Source organism: Drosophila ficusphila, unplaced genomic scaffold, assembly GCF_018152265.1.
Source record: "Drosophila ficusphila isolate 14025-0441.05 unplaced genomic scaffold, ASM1815226v1 contig_84, whole genome shotgun sequence".
Classification (NCBI taxonomy): domain Eukaryota; kingdom Metazoa; phylum Arthropoda; class Insecta; order Diptera; family Drosophilidae; genus Drosophila; species Drosophila ficusphila.
This window is the reverse complement of record NW_025064790.1, coordinates 56,168-80,752: the sequence shown is the minus strand read 5'-3', so window position 1 is coordinate 80,752 and position 24,585 is coordinate 56,168. Positions and strand designations below refer to the sequence as shown.

Sequence of the window (24,585 nt, the reverse complement as noted above, 5' to 3'; positions counted from 1 at the left end):
TATAGCTGCTATACACATTTAAGTTTGAATAATTATTCTACTTCTATGTACTACTTCTTTAGGAGGAGCTTAATTACATAGCTGTTTTTTTAGCTGTGTAGCCCCCGAAGTATTTAAGGGTGGAATACGGACGATGGTTACTAGGCAGGGCAATGTTTTACGGGTTGCCCCTGGCAACCACATGACCATTTGGAGACCACGCGGACTAGGAATATATATCCAGCGAGAGTCAACTATAATGGACGAACCGGTCAGCAATCAGCCAACGGAGAATGCAGCAGCAGCGGAGGAGGAGGAGGAGCAGGAGGAAGAGGAGCCTCTGAAGGGTTTTCTGGAGGAGGTCAACTGCCCGGAACCCGGCATCATAGATCGTCCCATGATCGAAACCGCCTATCTGGAGGAGGGACAAAAGGGCGAAGCTAGACGTCTCCACCAACTGGAACCAGTGGTTTACGATCGCATTACCACCATGCGACTGGAATTCAAAAGTAACTACATAACGTCCTTCAAAGGAGAACATGTATTTTAAAGATCTTTCATCGCAGATATTCTGAGGATTGATCATCTCTGGATGATGCCCAATCTCACAAAGCTCTGCTTAAATTGCAACAAAATTGAGGTCATTGAGCATCTTAACATGCTGACTGCTCTTAAAGATCTCAATCTCAGCTTCAACTACATAACAAGGATTGAAAATCTAGAAACTCTGGTCAACTTGGAAAAACTTTCCCTATTCAGCAATCGTATTCGTAAAATCGAGAATATCCATACCTTGGAGAAACTTGTTATTCTCAGCATTGGCAATAATCTTATTGATACTGTCGAGGGGGTAAGGTTATAGAAAATGATAATTGAATTACCATTAATTAGTGTTGGTTGCTAAAGATAAATGATATAATACCTAATAATAGACTTCTATAAACTTTAACTGGAAACAAAACGATAACAAACCTTATAAAGAGTGTTTGGTAATCGGAATTGGAAATGTGTCAAAATGTATTTTAAATTTTAAGTTTATTTCTGTTTTTTATCTAGATTGAACGTTTGCGTTTTGTGGGCAGCCTTAAAGTTCTCAACCTGGAAGGTAATCCCATTGCCAAACTACCCGATTTCCCTTTATCTCTTTATGTGACTGCCATTCTGCCCCAGTTGAACTACTACGAATACGTTTTCATCAAGGCTGAGAAGCGGGAAGAAGCACAGAAGCGTTTCTAGTAAGTATTCCTTTCCAGCTTAGGTAGTCCTACAAGTAATCACTTAATTAACTCTTAATAGCCGTGAATTACGCGAAATCGAGGATAAACAGGAGAGGGAAATTCAAGGACTTGAAACAGCGGCTCGTGAAATGGCGGAAGCGGATCGGTTGGCCTCCAGTTTTGTGGAGCACCTGGATGGTCAGCAGTTGTTCGAGTCCTTTTGGCGAGATGACGAAGATGGACGCAGCCTAATGTTGGTGGGGGCACAAGCTCAGGAACTCTACGAGGAGTACTCCAAGGATGTGCACGAACTCACCCAGCTGATCTATCGCCTTGGCTTGGAGCGCTTTGGTGAGCGGGATGAGGAGATACGTGACTTTAGGACCAACCTTTATGAAGGACAAGAGGAGCTACAATCTCAGGGACAACGGCAAATAGAGGAGTTCCTGCAGTACAAGGATAAAACTTTTGACGAAATGCGTCTCAAGTGGAGAGAACTCGATCAACGCGACGAAGATTTGGAGGAGTTGCAAACCCAGTTGGACAGTCTCAATGAAGCATTTGAAGATGCCCTAAATGAAATGTGGCAAAGTCTGATGGCTCAGGAACTTCATCTTCATGAGGCTATTGAGGTAAGTCAACTTTTGTATTCAAGATTAAAAAGCTAATTTATTTTCTCGACAGGACTCCACGCTAAACTTCAATCGCAAGATCTCCGAACTTATGGCCAGTTTCGTGGAGCAGGCTCAGGTATTTTTCCAGCAGCTCCGAGATCTTTGTGCTCACTTCGCCGACAACATGACGGAAATTGTAACCCAGTTCCTGTCCACCAAGCTTGCTCGCAATGATCTGAAGGCCATTCCTAAAGAACTGAGAAAGTGTGTGGATGATCGCGAGGCAGTTCTTCAATTAGTGGAGGGAATGAGGACATTCCATACCTCAAGGGTGGATGAACGCGAGGATCGAATGGTCCATCGCAGTAGGGAGTTTATCGATGAAATGATTCAACAGCTTAACAAGTATGTAGAACAAACCTTTAAAATGCATTCATTAATAAAATATATCCTCTTACAGCAAAGAAGTAGACCGCCACCGAGCCAAAATTCTGGAGATCAACTCATTTATGGAAATGATGACAGAGGCTTTGGCCAATCTGCCAGGCGAATTGCACCAGAAAGACCCGTCTGATTAACAATTTTAATACACATATATGTACATATAAAATAAATGCAAGTTTGATCACCTAGCTTTGGAAGCCGGTTACTTCCTCTTCTTAAGACCTTCAAGATGGGCACACAGACCCTCTTGGAAAAGGGGAGTGGTGACATAGTCAACGCACTCCTTTAGATCCCCGGCTCGATCGTTGAGAAGATCACGGACGTCTGGTTCGCGACACATTCGCTTGGTTAAGGTCCTTGCCAGAGGATTGGCCTTTTCGAAGGTTCCTATAAAGGTGGCACACTTGGCGAGAGCCTCCTCCTTGCTGCAAGAAACCTCATCAATGAGGCCCACATCTAGTGCTTCCTGAGTTGGAAAGAGTTTACCCTGGTTCAAAGCTCTTTCCACAATCCTGCGGGGCAGGACACTCTGGTACGAGTTCATCATCCACTTAGATATCACAAAACTGAAGCGAGTGGCATGGATTCCGATGAAGAGATTTGGGAGCATCACCCGGTACTCGCAGGCTGTGGCCAAAACACAACCTGCGGCAGGAGCGTGACCCTGAAAGGAAGATTAAATAATATATTTTATAACCTATCTTGAAAAATGTACACAGAACTTTTATAAAGTACTTCAAAACAGATAATAAGCGTATCAATTTGATAGTTATAAAACAATTCCACTTATCAATATCAGGTATACTTAACGAATAGCATTTTGATAATAGTTAAAGAAAATTGATAAGTAATTAGAATTCTAATTGGCAAACAAAACACTTTCCTGTTTTCTTACGTTAATAGCTGCTGCTGTGGGAATACCACAAAGATGCAGGGCTAGCCATAAATCCTGGAAACGGGTCCAGAATAATCTCAAGCGATCCACTTCCGGATTCAGCAGCTCATTGAGATCAAGGCCAGCGGAGAACACCTTGTCATTGCTCTAAAAAAATTATTAAATAGGTTTTTAAAATAATATAGAGATTCTCGGGAACCCCACTCACAGAAGTCAGGATAAGACCGCGACTCTTGTTGCTCTCTATTTGATTGATCGAGTCGATGAGGTCGTGCATTAAATCCATGGTCAAAGTGTTCACCGGTGGCAGGTTCATCGACAGGGTGGCAATTCCACTCTTATCATCCACCTCAATAGTTGTCAGCTTTGAGTTTTCTGCAGTTGCAAGGCATCTCAGAGATTGGCCCCCGCAAAGGATCGGTTTTATTCCCCTGACTCCATTTATCAGCGTGTTACGCAACATTACGACTTTGGATTTGGAGCAACAATCACGCACTGAGCGGCAGGCAGGAATTTAAACAAATTAACCTGTTTATCATATAGAAAGTCGAGTTGCAAACCAGAAAACAAACAATCACTCAAGCCGAAACGATCAGCTGGTACGGGATTTCCAGGCAAAGTTTATACGATGGCACAAAATCATGATCAAAAAGTGTTTATTGGGGGTATCTAAAGGTAGAAACGAAAATATACTCAGTATATATAAATTATTTACCACGTTCTTGATTGGAAACGAAAATACTTCTTTCCTTCCAAATTGAAACGTTACCTTCCGGTTAACACTTATATTATTAGTTTTGTTGTGATTTTTTATTTAAGTGCTAATCTTGCGAGCAAATAAAAAACTATTACTATCAAATCGACCTCCGAAGTTCAAACATATCGTTTTGTTAACATTTTTCATTTATTGCTATTTACGAATATAGTTCAATTAATCATGATATCTTTTGAAGAAATCTAAGAATCTAGAGCTAAGGGGATCTGCCTTTAAATGCTTGTCTGGTCAAAATCAAAATTGATGTGTTAAAATGCATCTAGTTCAGTTTTTCTTTCCCTTCTTCTTCAGATTTTCGAGGTAAATGCCCATACCCTTCTGAATATCTGGACGTGAGACTAAGGCTATGAAATCTGACACATCTTTTTCGCGTATTTTTTCAAATTCCTTAATATTGTCCGCACGGAATTGAAGCTTGGTGAGACCGCGGGCTACTGGATTGACCTTTGCAAAGCTGCCTATGAAGGCGCCGGATTTCTCCAAGGCCTCCTCCTTGGTATTGGCAATTTCATCGACCAATCCTTCCTTGAGAGCTTCTTCCGTGGTAAACATGCGTCCTTGGGTAAGAGCACGTTCTGCCACCCGATTGGGCAGTACATTGGTAAATCCAGATATCAGCCATTTGGGAGCAATGATTCCTAGTTGAGTTTCGTTAAGCCCGATCATAAAATTGGGTAACATCACACGATACTCGCAGGCGGTGGCCAAAAGACATCCTCCAGCAGGGGCGTGTCCCTAAAAAAAATCAAAGGAGTATTTTATAAAATAAAAATAACAAATAAATAATTTAACTCACATTGATGGCTGCTGCCGTTGGTAAACTAGTTCCGTATAAGGCAATCCACGCATTTTGCAGTTCAGTCCAAATCGTACGGAGTCGCTCCTTGTCGGTATTATACATTTCGAAGATGTCCAGGCCAGCTGAAAACACATTGGAACAAGCCTGAAAATTTTACTTTTATAAGTAAAATACGATATTTATTGATTGCACCAACATACGGAGGTTAAAATAAGACCTCTGCTCTTGTTATTCTCGACTTCGCTGACACAAGATTGCAGATCCAACAATAATTGCACATTTTGGCTATTCACCGGAGGTCGGTTCAATGTGACAGTGGCTATTCCAGTCTTATCGTTGACCTCCACGGTGGCCAACTTGGTGGCAGTGGACATAAGTTTTTTGGAACCCCCGCGGGTCACAAATCTTAAAATATTTGAGGGCAGCATTGTTGTTTGATAGGTATTAAAGGTGACCTTTGTCCTGGGATGTCTTCTTTAAACCGGCTAAAATAGGAAACAGTTGTACAATCAAAAATCAACAGAGGCTCCAAGGATATATCTAGTTAACTAAATATTTACGTAAATCCTTGCAACTTTATTTTAACTGTTGTTATCTACAGCTGCTAAAGAACTACTGATCTTCAGTGGAATATTTCCAACCATCAGCTATCAGCTGACCGGCTAAGAGTTATCGAATATAATCAAATTTAAAAATTAAACAGTAAAAGCCGCGAAGAATATCTTTATAAACTGAAATTGAGAAACTAAGGTAGGAGAGTCGAAAAATTCATATAATGAACTTAGCTTTGTCTTGTTTTTAAAAAACATTTAAAATCATATTTTATTTTCTCGGTTAAACAATTATTCTTGCTTCATGAGTACAAAGTTAAACACATAAATGGAAATTATAAAATCATTTGATTATTGCTTCTTGGCTTTTTTCTTCAGACCCTCCAGATAAATGCCCAGACCCTTCTGCACGGCTGGTTGGTTGACAAAGAACAGGAACTTCTCCAAATCTTCCTTGCGTTCATTTTCCAATTGCTGCAGATCGGCAGCGCGGAATTGCTGCTTGGTCAGTGACCTGGCCAGCGGATTGACCTTAGCAAAGGTTCCAATAAAGGCAGTGCATTTCTCGATGGCCTCCTCCTTGCTGTTGGCAGTCTCATCGATGAGACCCACTTTTAGAGCCTCTTCCGTGGTAAACATGCGTCCTTGGTTGAGAGCACGCTCTGCTTCCCGCTGTGGCAAAACGCTCAAAAATGAGGACATGAACCATTTTGGGGCCACGATACCAAGTTGGGTTTCATTTAGACCAATTGTGAACTTTGGCACCATAACCCGGTATTCGCAGGAAGTGGCCAGCAAGCATCCGCCGGCGGGGGAGTGGCCCTAATATAAAAGATAGTTAGAATTCAATTCGTAGCAATTTTCCAAAAACCCACATTGATGGCTGCTGCTGTGGGTACACTGCTGCCATAAAGCGCCAGCCAAGTCTCTTGCAGTTGCGTCCAGAAGGCGCGAATCCTGTCCTTATCCGGCTTGTACATCTCCAGGATATCCAGACCAGCCGAGAAAATTGTCGAGCTCGACTAATGATAAAGTATTACATTAATATATATATATATATGTATTTGTAACAACCTATAGTTATACGAACTGATGTCAGGATGAGACCGCGGCTTTTGTTGTCCTCGATTTCATCAATGGAACTCTTCAGATCCTGCAGCAGTTCCAAGTTGAGACCATTTACGGGTGGCCGGTTCATTGTGAGTATGGCGATGCCGCTTTTGTCATTTACCTCCACAGTGGTCAACTTTGTGCCGGTTGACATCAGACGACTGGAGGCACTACGGGCCACCAAACTTAGCACTTTTGAACGAAGCATTATGATCTGAAAAGCGAATAAGACGTAAACAACTATAGATGACCTTTGGACAGATGCCGGTCTTCTTCTCTTTCTGGATTCTTAATATGCTTCTACTTCAAATTTAAAATTAAAATTAATGTTTTAAAATAGCAAGTCTTAAAACTTCTATGATTGCACAGTTTTTTTATTTACCTGTTATTATTATTTTAACGGAGAAATTTAACAAGCTAACTCAGCTGCTGCAGAACCTGTTGCGCTATCGATAGGCAGTGGCGGTGTAAGAGGGGCTAAAATCGGGAATCGGCTTACCGTGAATGCCCAACACACTCCCCTGCATGAGATATATGTATAAATATAATAAGGTTACTGCTATACTAATGGATTCGAAATTATTTAATTATGGGCAGGTAGAAAGTAATTAAGGCAATTAATAATTTGCATGGTTGTCGACATAATAACATACTTATTTCTATGGGACAGCTGGTAAAAGCTAGATACAATTTAATTCAGTGAATTGACTTTAAATATGTAAACGTTTGGAGCTATTTATTTTTTAACCGCCTGCAACCTTACAATAGAATACTATGTATATAATAAACTTAAAAAAAAATTGTAAATCACCATTCAAATAAATATTTGGGCGCGTCAATTCCGATAGGTGACAACGATGTTATCGGCAATTGACTTTTAGAGCTGACAGCCGCGCTGCAACCCTGCGTTTTTGACGTTTACACGTCACAACTCGTCGGTGCCGAAAGCGACTCGCATTCTTGCATTCGTGTACACTCCAGCTCGGTCTTCACTTCGCAGCTACTTTCTCCACGAAAATCGAACCAAAAATGGGCTCTGGCAAGCAACAAAAAGTGCAGTCTTCGGGCTTCACCAAGGAGGAGGAGCTGCTGCTGCAGGATTTCAGCCGCAACGTGAGCACCAAGTCGTCGGCTCTCTTCTACGGCAATGCCTTCATCGTGTCGGCGGTCCCTATCTGTAAGTGACACGTTGATACTTTTGGGACACTCGGCGAATGTTGAATGAATGATGTCTTGCAGGGCTCTTCTGGCGCATCCACAACATGGACCTGTGGCCCAGCTCCATCTTGTTTGTTCTGGTGACCGCCGCTAGCACCTACTTGATGGCTACCGCCTACAAGAACATCAAGTTCCAGCTGAAGCACAAGATCGCCGGACGTCGGGAGGAGGCAGTGACCCGCGAGGTCAACCGTCAGGTGGGCGACGACAAGAAGGTCACGCGCAAGGAGAAGGACGAGCGCATCCTGTGGAAGAAGAACGAGGTAGCCGACTACGAGGCCACCACCTTCTCGATCTTCTACAACAACGCCATCTACCTGGCTGTGATCATCTTCATTAGCTTTTTCATCCTGAAGAACTCGACACCGTTTGTCAACTACATCTTTTCCGTGGGCATTGCCAGCGGCGCCCTGGCGCTCTTCTCCACCAGCGCCCAGACGAACTGAGCGGAATAATAGCAACCATGTCCATTAATGTTCATGTACTCGTAATGTAAGGCCCTTCAAGAGATTTCCTGGGACCGTGGGCTGGTCCACTTTTTCACACGCCAGCCCCGTTTCGATTGGCATTTTCAGCAGTGCGAACATACAAACTTCATAGTATAAAACGCCAACTTGTTGTCTTTCTTGTAGAAAGCTTGATGATCAACTTCCATTCGCAGATGATTTAATAAATTGTAAAGTTAAAATAATCGCTTTATTACTAACAAGGGAGAAACGGAATTTCAGTGTAAATGCAGGAGGAGAGTTTCAGAAGAGCTTTAAGATTAGACAGCCTCCAGGAGAACGGCAATTCCCTGGCCGCCACCGATACAGGCGGATCCAATTCCGTATTTCAGCTTCTTGCGCCTAGAAAACAAAGGGAAATTCATTATGAGGTATACTAGCTGGTAAAAGGTTTGTTAAACTCACTGCAACTCGTGAACAAGGTGACCAGTGATGCGGGAACCACTGGCACCGAGAGGATGACCAAGAGCAATGGCTCCACCGTTCACATTCAGCTTGGAGGTGTCCAGTTTCAGGGCATCGGCACAGGCCAGAGTTTGGGCGGCAAAGGCCTCGTTGATCTGAAGAGTATATGTTTAGTTTCCTATTTCAAACTTGAATTTTAAAAGGATTACCTCAATCAGATCAATATCCTCCAGTTTCTTGCCAGCAACCTTGAGGACATTCTGAATGGCGGGGACTGGTCCAATGCCCATGATCTCTGGCTTCACACCCACAAAGGAGAAGGCCACAAGTCGGGCCAGAGGCTTAAGGTTGTACTCCTTGAGAGCTTCCTCGGAGGCCACAATCACAGCAGAGGCGCCATCACAGATTCCGGAGGCAGTTCCAGCAGTGACAACACCATTCTTCTTGAAGAGCGAAGGCAGCTTGTTCAGACCCTCAATGGTGGTCTTGGGACGCGGATGTTCATCCACCACGAAGTCCACCTCCTTGCCTTTGACCTTCAATTTAATGGGTGTGATCTCGGCATTGAAAGCACCCTCTTTCTGTCCCTTCTCCCAGTTCTTCTGCGACAGCAGTGAGAACTCATCCACGCGTTCCCTGCTGATCTTGTACTGATCAGCCAGGTTCTCGGCAGTCAGAGCCATGGGCAGTTTGCAGTAGGTATCGGTGAGTCCAGCCCACAGAGCGTCCTCCAAATTGTAGTTGGCTCCCAAGGTGGTGCCAAAGCGAACGTTCCTTGCGATGAAGGGACTCTGGGACATGTTCTCCACTCCGCCGGTCAGAGCAATCTTGGCACCTCCAACCAGGATGTCTTGGGCTCCGTTGATGATGGACTGGAACCCAGAACCACACAGACGGTTGATGCCAAGAGCGGGTTTCTCGATGGGCACGCCACAGTTGAGACCCACATGGCGGGGCACATAAATACCATCCGTAGATGAGGACTAAGGGGTGGAAAAGTGTAAATTTTAAGGGTAAATCGTCATTTTAAAGGATTTATAAAATAAGATACATACATACATATGTGTCTCTTTATTTAAGTATATATATGGTTCAAAAATATCTCAGAATAGAATACGTATGTATGTACTTATTTCTCATTACCAATTAATGTCTATGAGGTTATGTATGTACATATATTAAACCTTATTTATTTTTATGTACATAAAAACATATTTAATAAAAATGCCAAATGATTAAAATACATTTATTACTTGATCAATCTGATCTACAAACGTATGTAATCTTAGCTCCAAAATTGTGAAAACTTTTACTATCATTTCTTAAATACAAATGTACGCATGATAAGATAACTTTGTGTATATATTTTTTAACCGATACTGTACTTTTTAGCGTCTCCTTCCCCCAAAAGGATCTTTAAGGACCTACTTACCGCAATTACATTTCCTACAATGACGGTGTCCACCTGCTCTCCTTTTAAGCCAGCAGCATCCAGGGCAGCCTTGGCCGCAGTGGTTTGCAACTGGGTCTGATTAATACCTTTCAAGGATCCACCAAAGGTTCCAAAGGCCGTACGCTTGGCAGCCACAATATAGATACCTTATATAGAACATACAAACATATGTAGAACATATATGTACATATATAATGTGCGTAGGCAAAGAATGATAGCACAAATTCAGCAATAAACGAAAGCGGATTTTTGTTTTCGATTCAACAGGTCCAAAGTGCAACCGGCTGAGTCCGGAGGGGATAGCATCAGATAAGACATCAACAAGTCCAAAGTACAGACCCCCATGACAAGATCATCTCGCACTTAACCGGGCATTATATCGATCTATATATGTATCTATACAAATCGGAGCACAAAATTACCTTTAGTTGCTGCAGACATTTTGTAATATTTTCACTCCTAATTATTATAAAAACTAAGTTAATACAGAAATAAACGTCTACCGCAGTTAAAAAACTCTCGTCTTCTGGTTGCGACTCGCCGCTCACGCCGACATATTATTGGGTGAAAGCTCAAAAGCTTTTTCCGGTTATACTCTCGCAAGCAGACAAGAGACAAGCCCACAAAAATTCAGCTGTATGATGCACTGCGAAAAAATAATTTGACGAGTGACCAACGAGGAATTGCAACTCATGATGAAACAAAACCCTTTTGTTTATGGATTAATGACTTAAATATTTTTCTTAACATTATTATTTAGTTAAAATGCGTTTTTTTAAGTTTGATGGCCTCAACGTTGTAGGTAGTTGTAGTTTCCTTTTACATTAAAAATTGTTCCATAAGAAATTAAGAAAAATACAAACTGTTTTACGACTTTAGATGATTGTAACACCACCTTTTACTTATTGAATATTTTCAGTGGTTTCCCCTGAGTAAAGAATGCGTAAATGCTGCACTTTTAATTAGACTTTATGCTTGGGAACTAGGACAGAGTGTGAGTGGAATACAAATCTCATTGAGGATAATGGGTTTCCGGTTATACTGCAGACGGGATTACTTAAGTTCTGTATTTATTATAATGTAGTGTTCAATCTCTAAGTATCTAGGGCGAGTTGGAGATGTCCATGTTGTCCGACTTTTCGACGCTCACCGATTTACGTGACTTTGAATCGGCGCTGGAGCGCGAGCTCTTCACCTCAATGTCTTCGGAGATGGATTTAAGTTTGCGTGTTTCGGGAGTGCGTGAGCGTTCGCGCCGCCTCGATGACTTGGAGGACACAACTGCTGGGTCCTTGCTGCGACTGGAACGGGACTTGCTGCTACTGGTCGCCGGCGGCGGAGAGGGTGAGCTGCGCTTGCTCCTAGACCGAGGTGAACGCGAGGATCGCTTCTCGCTGCGATGAGACTTCTTACTGCGTTCGCGGGATCGGGACCGTTTGCCATTTCCACTGCCCCCTCCTCCGGTGCCATGGGATCGTGAGCTACGAGAGCGTGAAGTGCTGCGGCGATGACGGGACCTCGAGCGCTTGCCCCGCGACCTTGAAGAACGAGAGTGCTTGCCGCCACGGGAGCGTGATCTCCTGGAACGCGAGCTGCTGCGACGGTGCCTCGACCTAGAGCGCTTGCTGCGCGACCGGGATGAATGCTTGCCACGTGAACGTGAACGACGGGAACGGGAAACACTGCGTCGCTCCCTGGAGCCAGAGCGTCTAGAGCGCCGCCTTGATGTGGAGCGGTGCGAGCGCGAGCGACTGGTCCGACGTTCTCGGGATCGGGAACGTGATCTCGACCGGCGCCGCTTGTCCTTAGCGAGCATTCCAATCACGGGGTCAATGGCGGCCGAGATCATACTTTGTGCCTCCTTCACAATCGTCATGGCTTCCTCGATCTCCGCCTGCGCCGCCTCGTTGGACTTGGCCTCCGGTTTGGTAATCGAGTAGGTAGAGTGGTAAACGCTTAAGTGTCCGCCCTTAAACTCCTGACCCTGCATGCGCAGGGCGTGGATAATGCTAGTCTGTTCGCAGAACTCAATCATGCAGTACGTCTTGTTGTCCTTCTCGGCCCAGCGTGCATACTTCACCTCGCCGGCGCGCTGGAAGCAGTCCATCAGATCGTCCAATCGCCACTCGTTCTTCACATCGCACACGATGATGGTGCGTCGGATCTCCTCGATCTTTCGGGCGTCGTAGAAGGAGGGCAAGGCAGGGTACTCCGGCAGATTGAACTCGACCAGCTTGGGGTCGTACGTCTTGATCACCTGCTGCGGCAACTGACCCTCTATGCGATTAATTACCTCTGGCGGCAGTTTAGAGTCCGGCTTTTGGAGTCCCGGCACAATGGTGCCGTTCTTAAGCATTTCCAGGGCCCGGTACTCCTCGGGAATGGCCAGCACGGGGATTACAATCAGGGCTCGATCAATGAACACCGTGTTGGTCAGGTGCTGGGCCACCGGCACACTGGTCGTCTCCGTATATTTCACGTAGCAGATGCGCGACTGCACTGGACAGGAGACGTCCCGAATTGTTGGGTACAGGCGGATCTCCTCGATTTTGCCAATGTTCCCAAACAGCGTCTGCATCTGGTCCTTGGTGGCCTGCGGCGCTATGTTGGTCACCTGGATCACACGCGGGGTGTTGCCGCCAGCCATGTTTGCCACGTTCTTAGTTCGTCCTGGGCTCGGCAAGCGGGTTATTCGCAATTAAATATTTTCAATTAACCTGCAAGAGCAAGCGAAAAAAAGCAAGGGTTGCAACGCGTCGCGAAGCTCGATTGCCGGGTGGGGAACCGATAAGTCGATTGGGTGCTGGATCTGGCAACTCTACTGAATTTAGCTATTTTGTTTAGCCGATCTGGCGGTTTTTTTAAAGAATGGCTTCAGAAATTATGAAAACATCTTCTACGTTCGTCATTATTGAGGTTATAAACTTATTGCAAACAAACGCAGCAATTATAGTACTGCTTAATGAACGATTTAATTTACCACCTTTGTATTGATTCATAAACGACATATTTAAAAATAATTTTTTTTAGTGTATTAAAGCCTTTAAGAAATTAAAAATAATAAACAACAGCATTCCGCAGTCTATATGAAAATTAATTTCCAATTAAAATCTCCCGCAAAGTGTGACCGCGCTTGCTAGCCAAATCGAAAGGTTATAGACGCAAGCCAAAACGGGCGCACTAGCATGCACAAATTCACAAATACCACCTCGCGATCGTAGGACTTGCAAACAAAATTTGTGAATAAGGACTGACACATTACCAGGAAGCGATTCGCCTTGTCCCACGATGTCGGACAGCTCAGTGACCGCAACCGCGTCCGCGACCTCGCCTTCAAAGTCGAGCCTCAGCGACTTGCGACAGTTTCGCATCAACAAGAGTGCTTCTTCTGTCGCCGCGAGTCCTGCGAAAACTGGTACCAATAATTTCCTACCCGAAATTCCGAGTGAAAAACTTGGTGACTAAATGCCTGTTTTTCAGAGCGAGTGCCTGGCAAGAAGCGCATCCAGGTGATGGCGGATAGTGACAGCGATGGCAACGACTCCCAGACACCCAAGAAAATCAAATATGAGCTAACCGTCAAGGAAAAGGAGGAACGGTACATGGCCGCGGCCAAGATTTCACCGCAATACGATACAATGGTAGGTTTCTGGGCGAGATTTGTTGTTAGTTCAAGGGGGAATGGCGGGGAAGTGCGCGTCTCTGCGTCTGTGTTTGCGGAACATGGCGATTTGGTTCGGGCCCGGCGTTGCGAACAGCTGTCTGTTGGCCAGGGGCGTCACTAGAGGGGATGAAAACAATTCCAGCACTGTTCAAATTTTTCTCATTGTCTATGAAATAGATTTTTTATAAACAACTTTATTAGACACCAAGATGGTTATTTTATTTAATTTCAAAATTTAAACTTGTTTTTTAGTTTTAACAAATAAAATTTTTAAAAATTTCTAAACGTAACAATTGGTTTCAATGATAACCCAATTTTTTTATTTTACTATAATTTAACATTATAATGAATTACAAAGTGTTTTTAAAATTTAATGTTAACCATAATCAAAATAAACTTGAAAAAGTAATATTTAATATCTATTTCATAGGCCATCCAGGAGTCACTGTCTCGTACGAATTGGGATGTGGCCGCCTCTGTGCGGTATCTTAGGGAGAACTGCAAGCCCAAGGGACAGAATGGTCCGCTGGTCAAGCCAAAGCTGAAGCCCAGCTCGAACGGGACCAGTGGGACTTCACAAGGTCATTTTTCGGATAACGATCACTCAGATGACGAGGATGTGAAGCAGTCCAAGGATCAGGTCTACGACAGCGATGACAGCGACTCCGAGATGTCCACCAAGATGACGGGGCAGCGCAAAAAAGTGTTCCAATTCATGAACGAGGCTTCACTCATTGAGCTACAGTCGGTTAAGACACTGTCCGAGAAGAAAGCATTAGCCATCATAGAAGTGCGACCTTTTGCGGATTGGGCCGGACTGCGCAAGAAACTGGAGAGCATAAGGATGTCGGGAGATCTTCTGAACTACGCCCAGGAGCTGATCAACAAACAGAACACCGTGGCAAACATTCTAAGCAAGTGCAACAACATGGTGTCGCGTTTGGAGAAGGCGATTTCCAATGGTGCTGGCATTGTAGAGCAGCCTAAGCTCCTTAACAGCGGGTTAGTCCCAGCAAAGATTCTTTCGAAATTAATTTTCTAAAAATTACTCTTGTCCTCCTGCAGCTTTCAGCTGGCTGACTACCAGATCATAGGGCTGAATTGGCTCACAGTGATGCACAAACAGGAAATGAATGGCATTTTGGCGGACGAAATGGGTCTGGGCAAGACAATTCAGGTGATTGCATTTCTGGCTTACCTAAAGGAGAATGGTCTCAGTCAAGCGGCCCATTTGATTGTGGTTCCTTCGTCCACGCTGGACAATTGGGAGGCGGAGATTACCCGTTGGTGTCCAAAACTGGTGGTGGAAAAGTATCACGGCTCGCAGGACGAGCGGCGGAGAATGCGGGGTCGCTTTGCCAAGGATGGCTTCACTGGCTTTGATGTTCTACTGACCACGTAGGTCATTCAGAAGTGAATGAAAAACCTAAGTTATAATTTGGTTACAATTCACAGTTATCACATTGTTGGATCCACTCCAGAGGAAAGGAAAATGTTCCGGGTTTGCAAATTGGACTATGTCATCTTCGATGAAGCACACATGCTGAAGAACATGACTACGCAACGATATGCCAACCTTATAACGATCAATGCCAGGATGCGTATCCTGCTAACTGGAACTCCCCTGCAGAATAATCTTCTAGAGCTGATTTCCCTTCTGTGTTTCGTGATGCCCAAGTTCTTTGCAAAGAGTATCGAAGACATAAAATCGTTGTTCGCCAAGGTGAAGCAGAATATTTTAAAATACAAACAAAAATAATATCACGTCATCTTTCTTTTCAGAAAGGAAAAACCGACGGTGATCAGGAAGAAGTTTCACAGTTCCAGGAAACGCAAATCGAGAGAGCCAAACGCATCATGAAGCCATTTGTCCTAAGGCGCCTTAAAAAAGATGTCCTAAAAAACCTGCCCAAGAAGCTAAGTCTTGTGGTAAGTCTCTTTGATCAAAACCATGTATTAAACACATCCTAATTCAATATATAATGACAGGAAAAAGTATCCATGAGCCCGCAACAAAAGCATTACTATCACGAATTGGTCGACTATTATTCCAACAACAAGGGCGAGGTGTGCAGCAGCAGTGATCGTGCTGGCATAGCGATCATGATGGAGATGCGTCGCATTGCCAACCATCCGCTGCTAATGCGTCACTATTTCACTGATGAGAATCTGCGTAAATTCTCCAAACGCCTGGCCAATGCCAGTTCCTACAAGAAGACAAACGAACAATATATTTTTGAGGAGCTGGCCGTCATGTCAGATTTTCAAGTTTATCAGATGTGTAACAAGCATGTAAGTGGTTGGCAGAAAGGTATTTTAAATTAAAATTGCTAACTATATTGTGCATCTTCAGGAGTTTTACGACGTGAAGATACCCGACGAGTTGATCTGCGATTCCGGGAAGTTCATGTACCTGGACACGCTGCTTCCAAAGTTGAAGGCAGAGGGTCACCGTGTGCTGCTCTTCAGCCAGTTCACCATGATGCTGGACATTGTGGAGGAGTATTTGCGGATACGAAAATTCGGTTTCTGCCGCCTGGACGGTGCGACCGCCGTGAATGTCCGCCAGGACTTGATCACCGACTTCAATGGGGACGACAGCATCTTCGTGTTTCTGCTTTCCACCAAGGCGGGAGGTGTTGGCATCAACCTGACGGCTGCCGACACCTGTATCATTCATGATATTGACTTCAATCCGTATAACGATAAGCAGGCAGAGGATCGGTGTCATCGCATGGGACAGCAGCGTCCGGTGACCATCTACCGGCTCATATCCGAAAGTACTATTGAGGAGGGCATCCTTATGGCCGCCGAAGAGAAGCTAAAGCTGGAAAAGGACATCACGTCCAACGAGAAGGGCGAAGTGCATGAGCAGCGATGTGTCGTTAAGCTGTTGACCACGGCCCTGGGATTGGATAAGGATCAGGAGGAGCAGCTAAACAACTCACTGAACAACTCTATAGCCTCGCCCGCCAAGTAGACTTACTCGTTGCCGTCGTTCTCGTCCTTGTCTCCCCACCACCGTATTTATTCTCCATCAGCATTTGATCTACAACCGCTGGCTAATTATTGTGTTTAAATCTTTTTTGAGTAATTTTACCGATCAATATTGTATTTATATATTTTACTTAACTTGTTGTGTGCAACGTGAGAACGTGAGATGTGGCGGGATATTGGCCGAAAGTGGATCATAAATTGAGTTAGTAATTTGTCAACGATAAGGCGACAATTTTTTCTTTTTTTTACTAGTAACAAATAACATTTCCACGATAAACCAAGGCAAACAAGTTTATTTTCTTGTTTTATTGATTTGTCATCTTGAATATGTAGTTGTCCTTTCTGATTATGTATTGAATTGAACCTCTTGTTATAAGGATAAAGATCAATTGTGTACGAAGCGCTATTGTTAACCTTTTTCAATTTGCTGTTCGGGAAACTCGACAACCCGCAACGGATTGCTCTCGCATTTTCCCACGAGTTTCATTCGTTTGTATATTCAAAAAGAGAGCTGAAGAACCGAGAGAGCACAACTGTTTTCAAGAGCTTTCGGCACCGATCGCGGCGAGGCGATTCATCAAGTCTTTAGTCTTCAACTGATCGCTCGCGCCGATGATTTAATTTTTAAGTTAAAGCCTGCGCCCAAGTGTAGCAGCCAAGCAGCGTTACTCACATCCATACATACGTGCGAATATACATGCCTACATAATACGGCGTACATCGATAAATAGATATACCCCGCAGATATAGTGTCTCGATCGACAGCAACGAACCCATGAAAACCTAAAGTAAAACCCCAAAAAAATCACAAGTCGAGTTCAATAGTTAAATGTATTTAAATATAGTCCCGATCCTTTAAATTTTGCTTTAACGATTCGGGATCTAAGTCCGCGCTGCCATTATGTGATTCACGCCGAGTACATAAGTTTCCTCCCCGAATTCTTTCTTGAATTCTATTTAAAAATAGACAAACAGTTTGCGAGCGGAAATCATATTGCTGCGGCGGTCACTAAAATGCTAAATAAATCGGACCAATAATATGAAATAGACTCTTGTTTTGCCATTTTTGTTTTTTTTTTTTTTGCCTAGCTGCCCGTTTGATGTTATTGTTTTTGACTGGCGGAAACGGAAGCAACGCCAACTGCATATAGATTTTATTAGATGTGACTACACAGTACTGCGATACAGTCATCACTCGCAGCGCTGTCATATACTATAAATATAGATGCGGCACATGTGAGCAATTTTTGGCAATTGCCAAAGAATACGGCGCACAAGTCGGAGCAAAAACAAACAGCGCGTGCAGGCTAAACATGAAATAAATATATGTATATAAATAAGAATTAATAATCCCTCTGGCATGGCAATGTATGTGTGTAGTGTGAGTAATCCGAACAATAAAACTATTTAGCGAGCGATCTGCATTAAAAGAGAGAGAAAAATCACACAAAAAACAAAAATAAAAAAGCAACCAACGAACGAAAATAACGCGAACAAAAGAAACAAAACGGAATTGTAATAATTGACGATCACAACGAGAGCCGAGAACGAGCAGCACAAAGCGACAAACCAAAAATAGACGACACCAACGGTGCGTATACTTAACGAGCCACCCGCTCATTGATATTTTAATGCTGACCTCTCGCTCGCACAGCAGCCACAGCAACATTGACAACAACAGGCACTACAATCTATTGTGATCACTTTGCGTGCGCCTGTGTGCGAGAGTGCGTTCCGTGTATCTGTGTGCAGTGTATCTGTATCTGGAAAACCGCAGTCCATAAACCATCTAGTATTCCTGCATATTCGGAATATTGGGGCGTGGAGTGCCGCTTTGAAATATTAATTATATTTATTTGTTAACTGCTTATGGCTCGACTTGGCGCGCATGCCAAGCATTATTAAACGAGACACGAAAGAGCGTATCTACGAAGTAGATAAATATCTTTATACGAACCACCAAGCTGCAGCACCACCAACAATCGAATCGACGACAAGCAAACGCACAAACAAAAAACCCATCTATATACTTTATAGAGAGAGAGATAAACAAAAGCTCAAGCAGCAACAACAACGAAACAATTTGGAAGAAACATTTTTGCACTAAAAGGTGAGTATCCATCGCCGTGATTCATAATCCCAGGCCCAGCTTGTTTCGAACACTCTGTTTGCTAATCTGGGAAAAGAGTGTCGAGCAATTAACGAGGCAAGTTCACATAGTTGTGGTAGTAGTCACCGACAGTGGAACCTTTCTAAAAGAGATTTTCAACTTATATGTTAAAGCACTCAACAGAACAGAAAGTCTTACGTCCAAAACATTATTAGTTTTTGTCACCAAAAGTCCGAGTTTAATAAACGTTATTAACAAATTAAAGTACAATCGTTTTAACTATTGGTCTTTATCTAAATTTTTTGAATAGTTACTAGTCTAATATTTGAGAGGTATCACTGTACTCTGCTTTATGTATCTTTTGCGGAGAATCGCTTCGGACTCCTAGTGGGCCGCAAAATAAGAATTACTCGGGGGCTGATGTCATTCTCGGAGGCGAAGTGCTCTAGCCAGCGGCCCCAAAACCAGATGCAACTCCTACGCTCACTTAATAAAGCCGGTTGCTCGAAGAGATCAAGTAGTTGGGCAAACAGTTTCTGTGTATCTTTTCGCGATGTATGAGTAGGTGAACATGTTATGGGCTTGGCTCAGGGCTGAAACTTTAGTTTCTCAGGTTTGTAACTTTTAATTGCATTCCAGACCCAGCAATCTGAATCTGCAAAACAGGGAGCACATCCCTCAAATCGTATTAAGAAGAGAACTCAACTCGACAAAGGGAGTAAGGAGAAGGAGAGAAAGGAAACCAACTATTGTGATATGTACAAATTTACTCAAATACTGAAGCCACATATTTAGACGTTTATTCCACGGAATCCCAGTTGTGAACCGATTAACCGGAGGATAGTCTACCAAAGATTAGGCTTTCATCTTCAATTAAGTTTATCGAAATAGAGCAGAGTTAGGACTCGAAAATCAAGAGATGGCCGAGAAAGTCGAGCAAGTCCAGGCCACTTTGAATGGCCAACAGAACGATCCCCGCAAGGTGCGCAAGTCACCTGAATTTCAGCCACTGATTCCCGGCGTTATCTCCCGGGAACGCAGCTTTGTGCGCACCTCGAATCAACAGGTGAATTGCTGAATCAACCGTATCAATATCGATCGCAAAGTAACCATATTTCCGTTTGCGGTTTCAGAATATCAACAAACGCCGAAGTCTGGCTTTCAACGTACCTGGCAATCAGACCGGACAGATGAGGGGCAAGCCCGCCATGGATATATACAGACCACCCAGTGAGTTGTTTTAGACATTAGTTGTTAATTCTCCTCTTCGCTTGGCTGCTTGGCGGGGTGTACGGTGCTCTAGCAGTTGTACAAATCAATCACAAAAAGCAATTGTCAGCTTTATTTTCTTTTAAAGTGATCGTTGTTTAATACCATTTTAAAGAAAGTTAATCTCATAAATGATATAGGGGAATTCAGATTACCCGTTGTGGATGGATGTGTTAAAGTTAGAAGGTGACCAAAAATGTGTTTAGATATAGCAAACATTTTGATATTCTCTTGGAATATAAATATTACTAATAGTTATTAATTTATATAGAAATCTTTGTGAAATAAGCAATTTACTCCTTGCGACATAAGATAAGCTAGAAGTTATAACAAAGTGATGTTCAGTAAAGACTTCCAAGATTTATAGAAAATTTTCCGATCTTATCTCAAATAGAAAGTTCAGCTTTAGTTGCTCTGTTTCTTTTTTCGCTGCACGCTTATCAGTTCCGACGATTACTTACTGAGTCCACATTTTTCTTTTGATTCTTTTCATATCTCTGTCTCATACCCTATACATTTCCCCCCCCTCCAACCCACACACAAAATGTTGTCTTGCCCCCCAAAACCATCACATACACCCTTGGGTAACACGACCCCCAAAAATAAAACCCCAACTTGACCCTTAATCAGATGTGCGCGGAGAGCTGGCTGGTCCGGCTAATGGTGGCGGTGGTGATGGTGCAAGTGGTGCAAATGGTGCAAACGGTGGTGTCGCCAACAAGCTGAACGTCAATGCCCAGGAGTTTACAATGACAAGCAGCTCCGGGGCACCGGCCGAGGCACTCAGCAATCGGTAAAGCAAAGCCTTTTAATGCCATCGTTTACCCCTCTTCCCGTCTCCTTGCAGAGCTAAACTACAATCTACAACATTCTTCCAGTTCATCGCTGATCTTCCCGCCGACCAATGGACCCGGTGGTATCGCTCCGGTTTTGGGTCAGTACGGGAACGTTAATCGCCGCCAGGCGGGTCTCTCGCTGGGCAGTATGCCCGGAATGAAGGCCAACCACCATCGCTCCATCCTGGTAACCCATCCCATCGGTGGCAGTCCCCTCGGCGGTCAGCTGCCGCTCATGAACTCGCCTTCCAGTGGCAACATACTGCATGTAAGCTCCACTAAAATTAAATTTGCATTCCAATTTAAAATTCAATATGAGGAAAAAATGATTTAAATTAAGTTATACATTTCAAAATACATTTTTTTGGCTATAAAACCTACCTTTCTAATCTGTACCCTACTCTATTTCCAGACAACGAACCGTGTCAAGTTTGCCCCCGAGCCCAGAGGTCACAAGGTACCCACCCACAATCAGTTTGGTCAGCTCAACAATAACTATGGACAGCCCTACCAGGCAAATCTTAATGGAATCGATCCATACATGAATGGGAATTCGCTGCAACGCTCCAAATCTTTGTCGTCGGCGGATGCCTTAACAAGGGGAATGGCTGGATTGGGATTGGGTTTGGGTAACGAGGTGGCCGACATTGGTCAATTTACCGCGGAGATTCAGGTGCTGATTGACACGGCTCTGGAGGATCCGAACAAACTGAACTCGCGTTGCCTCATGGAACTGACATCGCAGTTTATTAAGCGAGCGGTGGAGAGTCGTCGATTTGCACTGCCAATTTCGCGGCTGTGTCTGAACATCATCGCCCGGGAACAGAAGGAGACTTTCTTGGAAGCTCTTCTCAATACATGCCGTCAGTGGTATCAGGAGCGTGAAAAGGTAAGATACACTTTAAAAATCAATTTTATATTAGAATTAGGTTCTTAAATACTCCTGTTCTTTTCAATTTTATAAAACTTATTAAGAACTTGCATACTTTATTTAATAATTTTATTTTATTTTACTTTTGCAGTTGTTATTTGCCATCCAGGGCATGAAGTCGCCTTCACGTGTTCGTTTCACCGCCTTTATGGCCTTCCTCACCGAGATGTTTTGTCAGCTGAAGCGCCGGCAACTCCAATTGCGCACCCACCACGAGGGCACTCCTCCACCCTTGGTTTTGCTCAGCTTGCTGTCAAAGTGTTGTGAGGATTGTGTGCGTCCACCCATAAGATCTCTCTCGGAGGTGAGTTTAAAAGAAATTCCCTTTATCCAAATTTAAAACTATTAACATGTTGCTTCTTATCTCCCAGATTGAGTGCCTGTTCTATGTGCTCACCTGCATTGGTCAGGATATGGAGCAGCAGCTGCCACAACAACTGGAGCTACTCATGGGTCTCGTTCGGGATGCCTTTTTGAATGCCGGAGAATCAGCTGCTTCCATCCGACGCACACTGCTTCAGCTAATCGAACTGAAGGCCTCCCACTGGCAGCTGCCCGGCAACACGGTTCTCTACTACACCCACACTAACAATTAGGTCTTCGAACTGGGGAAATATGATAACCTAAACTAGATCTAAACCTGGAACCAAGGCGAGGACTCGGGCACTGTGCAATCATCAGCTATAGATTCTGTTGTCACATTGCATTTAGGGCCTGGAAAACTTCTGTTCTATTTATCTTATTGTACTCTTACCTAGGCATAAGCAATATTTATTTCGGCACCAGCAATAGAGAGAAACTAACCCGAGACTTGCACACCACACACCAAGCCCAGTACCAAATGAGATCGACCGATTGGATTCGGTATCTTCGGACTCTGCTATAGTCTAAGGCTCAACTTTTATGTGAACCCATATATTTATGTGTAATAAATCACAGCTAGTCAAAAAATGGACAAACGCTTTTTAATGCTGCAGATTAAATGCTAGTTTTGGGGAAAACTATTAAGCAACTGCTATTATCAGACCTGCATTACAATATAGGGTTTTCAGAATTTCTTTAAATTAGTATTATGCATAAGATAAGAACACTATTACAAGATTCGTTCTTTAAGCAAAAATGCCTTCCAATAATGAACAAACTAATGTAAAGAAATCGAAGCTTATCTTAATGGTTTACTAAGTGCACAACGCCTACCTGCTGACCTGGACTGAACTTCGACCCTGCAAAGCTTATCAGGCCGCTGCAATGTATTGTATTGGATTTTCTTTTCTATTTAAACGCTAGATGAGACTCGACACAAGCAGAGTCCTGCTCGAAACCTTGCCATGGTAAGTCGAAAATACTTCACCTCTCCGCAATACATGGAATGATTTTCTGTTGCAGATCATTATTATGAGTTTAGTTTTGCTTGCAATCCACCAACCTGCTTATGCAGCACCGGTTGCAACGACAACAACAACCGGCACTGGAGAAACGAAGTCTTCCTCCGAGCAAACAACTTTGACGACTCAAATATCTACCACAAAAATCACCACAGGGCCGACGACCGAGAAAACAACAACACCAACGAGTACCACCGGGTCCACGACTCAGACAACTAAAACTACCACTGAGCCGTCGACAACGAAAACAACAACGGCAACGAGTACCACCGGGTCCACAACTCAGACAACTAAAACTACCACTGAGCCGTCGACAACGAAAACAACAACGGCAACGAGTACCACCGGGTCCACGACTCAGACAACTAAAACTACGACTGAGCCGTCAACAAGGAAAACAACAACGGCAACGAGTGCCACCGGGTCCTCGACTCAGACAACTAAAACTACCACTGAGCCGTCGACAACGAAAACAACAACGGCAACGAGTACCACCGGGTCCACGACTCAGACAACTAAAACTACCACTGAGCCGACAACAACGGCATCGAGTACCACCGGGTCCACGACTCAGACAACTAAAACTACGACTGAGCCGTCGACAACGAAAACAACAACGGCTACGAGTACCACCCGGTCCACGACTCAGACAACTAAAACTACCACAGAGCCGACAACAACGGCAACGAGTACCACCGGGTCCACGACTCAGACAACTAAAACTACCACAGAGCCGACAACAACGGCAACGAGTACCACCGGGTCCACGACTCAGACAACTAAAACTACCACTGAGCCGACAACAACGGCAACGAGTACCACCGGGTCCACGATTCAGACAACTAAAACTACCACTGAGCCGAAAACAACGGCAACGAGTACCACCGGGTCCACGACTCAGACAACTAAAATTGCCACCGAGCCGTCGACAACGAAAACAACAACGGCAACGAGTACCACCGGGTCCACGACTCAGACAACTAAAACTACCACAGAGCCGACAACAACGGCAACGAGTACCACCGGGTCCACGACTCAGACAACTAAAACTACCACAGAGCCGACAACAACGGCAACGAGTACCACCGGGTCCACGACTCAGACAACTAAAACTACCACCGAGCCGTCGACAACGAAAACAACAACGGCAACGAGTACCACCGGGTCCACGACTCAGACAACTAAAACTACCACAGAGCCGACAACAACGGCATCGAGTACTACCGGGTCCACGACTCAGACAACTAAAACTACCACAGAGCCGAAAACAACGGCAACGAGTACCACCGGGTCCACGACTCAGACAACTAAAACTACCACAGAGCCGACAACAACGGCGACGAGTACCACCGGGTCCACGACTCAGACAACTAAAACTACCACAGAGCCGACAACAACGGCAACGAGTACCACCGGGTCCACGACTC

General features: G+C 44.1%; 9 protein-coding genes across 14 annotated transcripts; 4 read left to right on the top strand and 5 right to left on the bottom strand.

Annotated features, from left to right (window-relative positions):
- The first annotated feature begins 75 nt into the window (after nt 1–75).
- LOC108101241 (dynein regulatory complex subunit 3) lies at nt 76–2,442 on the top strand. The gene is made up of 6 exons (XM_017205495.2): nt 76–488; nt 546–829; nt 1,036–1,214; nt 1,276–1,828; nt 1,881–2,215; nt 2,271–2,442. The coding sequence occupies exons 1-6, from the start codon at nt 134–136 to the stop codon at nt 2,386–2,388; spliced, it is 1,824 nt and encodes a 607-aa protein (XP_017060984.1). The 5' UTR covers nt 76–133; the 3' UTR covers nt 2,389–2,442.
- Nucleotides 2,380–3,712, bottom strand: LOC108101242 (enoyl-CoA delta isomerase 1, mitochondrial). Of its 2 annotated transcripts, XM_017205497.2 has the most exons (4): nt 3,358–3,712; nt 3,150–3,296; nt 2,741–2,918; nt 2,531–2,679 (listed from the first exon to the last, which is right to left on the bottom strand). In XM_017205497.2, the coding sequence occupies exons 1-4, from the start codon at nt 3,610–3,612 to the stop codon at nt 2,642–2,644; spliced, it is 618 nt and encodes a 205-aa protein (XP_017060986.1). In that variant the 5' UTR covers nt 3,613–3,712; the 3' UTR covers nt 2,531–2,641. The 2 variants fall into 2 exon arrangements, with proteins under 2 accessions (XP_017060985.1, XP_017060986.1); XM_017205496.2 differs by having other exon boundaries at nt 2,380–2,918; nt 3,358–3,711.
- Nucleotides 3,713–4,034: 322 nt separating this feature from the next.
- LOC108101156 (enoyl-CoA delta isomerase 1, mitochondrial) lies at nt 4,035–5,362 on the bottom strand. Its single transcript, XM_017205378.2, has 4 exons — nt 5,284–5,362; nt 4,924–5,208; nt 4,721–4,867; nt 4,035–4,659 (listed from the first exon to the last, which is right to left on the bottom strand). Exons 2-4 carry the CDS (start codon nt 5,149–5,151, stop codon nt 4,189–4,191), a joined length of 846 nt encoding a protein of 281 aa, XP_017060867.1. The 5' UTR covers nt 5,152–5,208; nt 5,284–5,362; the 3' UTR covers nt 4,035–4,188.
- A 153-nt stretch (nt 5,363–5,515) lies between these two features.
- On the bottom strand, nt 5,516–6,885 carry LOC108101192 (enoyl-CoA delta isomerase 1, mitochondrial). The gene is made up of 4 exons (XM_017205435.2): nt 6,767–6,885; nt 6,365–6,598; nt 6,150–6,296; nt 5,516–6,096 (listed from the first exon to the last, which is right to left on the bottom strand). Exons 2-4 carry the CDS (start codon nt 6,590–6,592, stop codon nt 5,626–5,628), a joined length of 846 nt encoding a protein of 281 aa, XP_017060924.1. The 5' UTR covers nt 6,593–6,598; nt 6,767–6,885; the 3' UTR covers nt 5,516–5,625.
- Nucleotides 6,886–7,308: 423 nt separating this feature from the next.
- LOC108101193 (translocon-associated protein subunit gamma) lies at nt 7,309–8,290 on the top strand. The gene is made up of 2 exons (XM_017205436.2): nt 7,309–7,561; nt 7,624–8,290. The coding sequence occupies exons 1-2, from the start codon at nt 7,414–7,416 to the stop codon at nt 8,046–8,048; spliced, it is 573 nt and encodes a 190-aa protein (XP_017060925.1). The 5' UTR covers nt 7,309–7,413; the 3' UTR covers nt 8,049–8,290.
- On the bottom strand, nt 8,280–10,521 carry LOC108101190 (3-ketoacyl-CoA thiolase, mitochondrial). The gene is made up of 5 exons (XM_017205434.2): nt 10,389–10,521; nt 9,946–10,112; nt 8,723–9,496; nt 8,514–8,668; nt 8,280–8,450 (listed from the first exon to the last, which is right to left on the bottom strand). Exons 1-5 carry the CDS (start codon nt 10,405–10,407, stop codon nt 8,369–8,371), a joined length of 1,197 nt encoding a protein of 398 aa, XP_017060923.1. The 5' UTR covers nt 10,408–10,521; the 3' UTR covers nt 8,280–8,368.
- Nucleotides 10,522–10,917: 396 nt separating this feature from the next.
- Nucleotides 10,918–12,740, bottom strand: LOC108101189 (probable splicing factor, arginine/serine-rich 7). The gene has a single exon (XM_017205433.2). It carries the CDS (start codon nt 12,611–12,613, stop codon nt 11,069–11,071), a length of 1,545 nt encoding a protein of 514 aa, XP_017060922.1. The 5' UTR covers nt 12,614–12,740; the 3' UTR covers nt 10,918–11,068.
- A 389-nt stretch (nt 12,741–13,129) lies between these two features.
- Nucleotides 13,130–18,065, top strand: LOC108101187 (SWI/SNF-related matrix-associated actin-dependent regulator of chromatin subfamily A containing DEAD/H box 1 homolog). Of its 4 annotated transcripts, none has more exons than XM_043209329.1 (9): nt 13,130–13,381; nt 13,447–13,607; nt 14,061–14,632; nt 14,696–15,028; nt 15,086–15,353; nt 15,413–15,559; nt 15,620–15,922; nt 15,984–17,312; nt 18,039–18,065. In XM_043209329.1, the coding sequence occupies exons 1-8, from the start codon at nt 13,255–13,257 to the stop codon at nt 16,608–16,610; spliced, it is 2,538 nt and encodes an 845-aa protein (XP_043065264.1). In that variant the 5' UTR covers nt 13,130–13,254; the 3' UTR covers nt 16,611–17,312; nt 18,039–18,065. The 4 variants fall into 4 exon arrangements, with proteins under 4 accessions (XP_043065264.1, XP_043065263.1, XP_043065262.1 ...); XM_043209328.1 differs by having other exon boundaries at nt 18,008–18,065; XM_043209327.1 differs by having other exon boundaries at nt 15,984–17,415.
- Nucleotides 18,066–18,101: 36 nt separating this feature from the next.
- On the top strand, nt 18,102–22,728 carry LOC108101188. 2 transcript variants are annotated; one of them, XM_017205431.2, is made up of 10 exons: nt 18,102–18,218; nt 18,282–18,737; nt 19,377–19,495; nt 19,556–19,803; nt 19,871–19,967; nt 20,637–20,799; nt 20,885–21,110; nt 21,255–21,731; nt 21,865–22,077; nt 22,145–22,728. In XM_017205431.2, exons 4-10 carry the CDS (start codon nt 19,657–19,659, stop codon nt 22,367–22,369), a joined length of 1,548 nt encoding a protein of 515 aa, XP_017060920.1. In that variant the 5' UTR covers nt 18,102–18,218; nt 18,282–18,737; nt 19,377–19,495; nt 19,556–19,656; the 3' UTR covers nt 22,370–22,728. The 2 variants fall into 2 exon arrangements, with proteins under 2 accessions (XP_017060920.1, XP_017060921.1); XM_017205432.2 differs by lacking the exon at nt 20,637–20,799 and having other exon boundaries at nt 19,377–19,803; nt 20,854–21,110.
- Nucleotides 22,729–24,585: the final 1,857 nt, after the last annotated feature.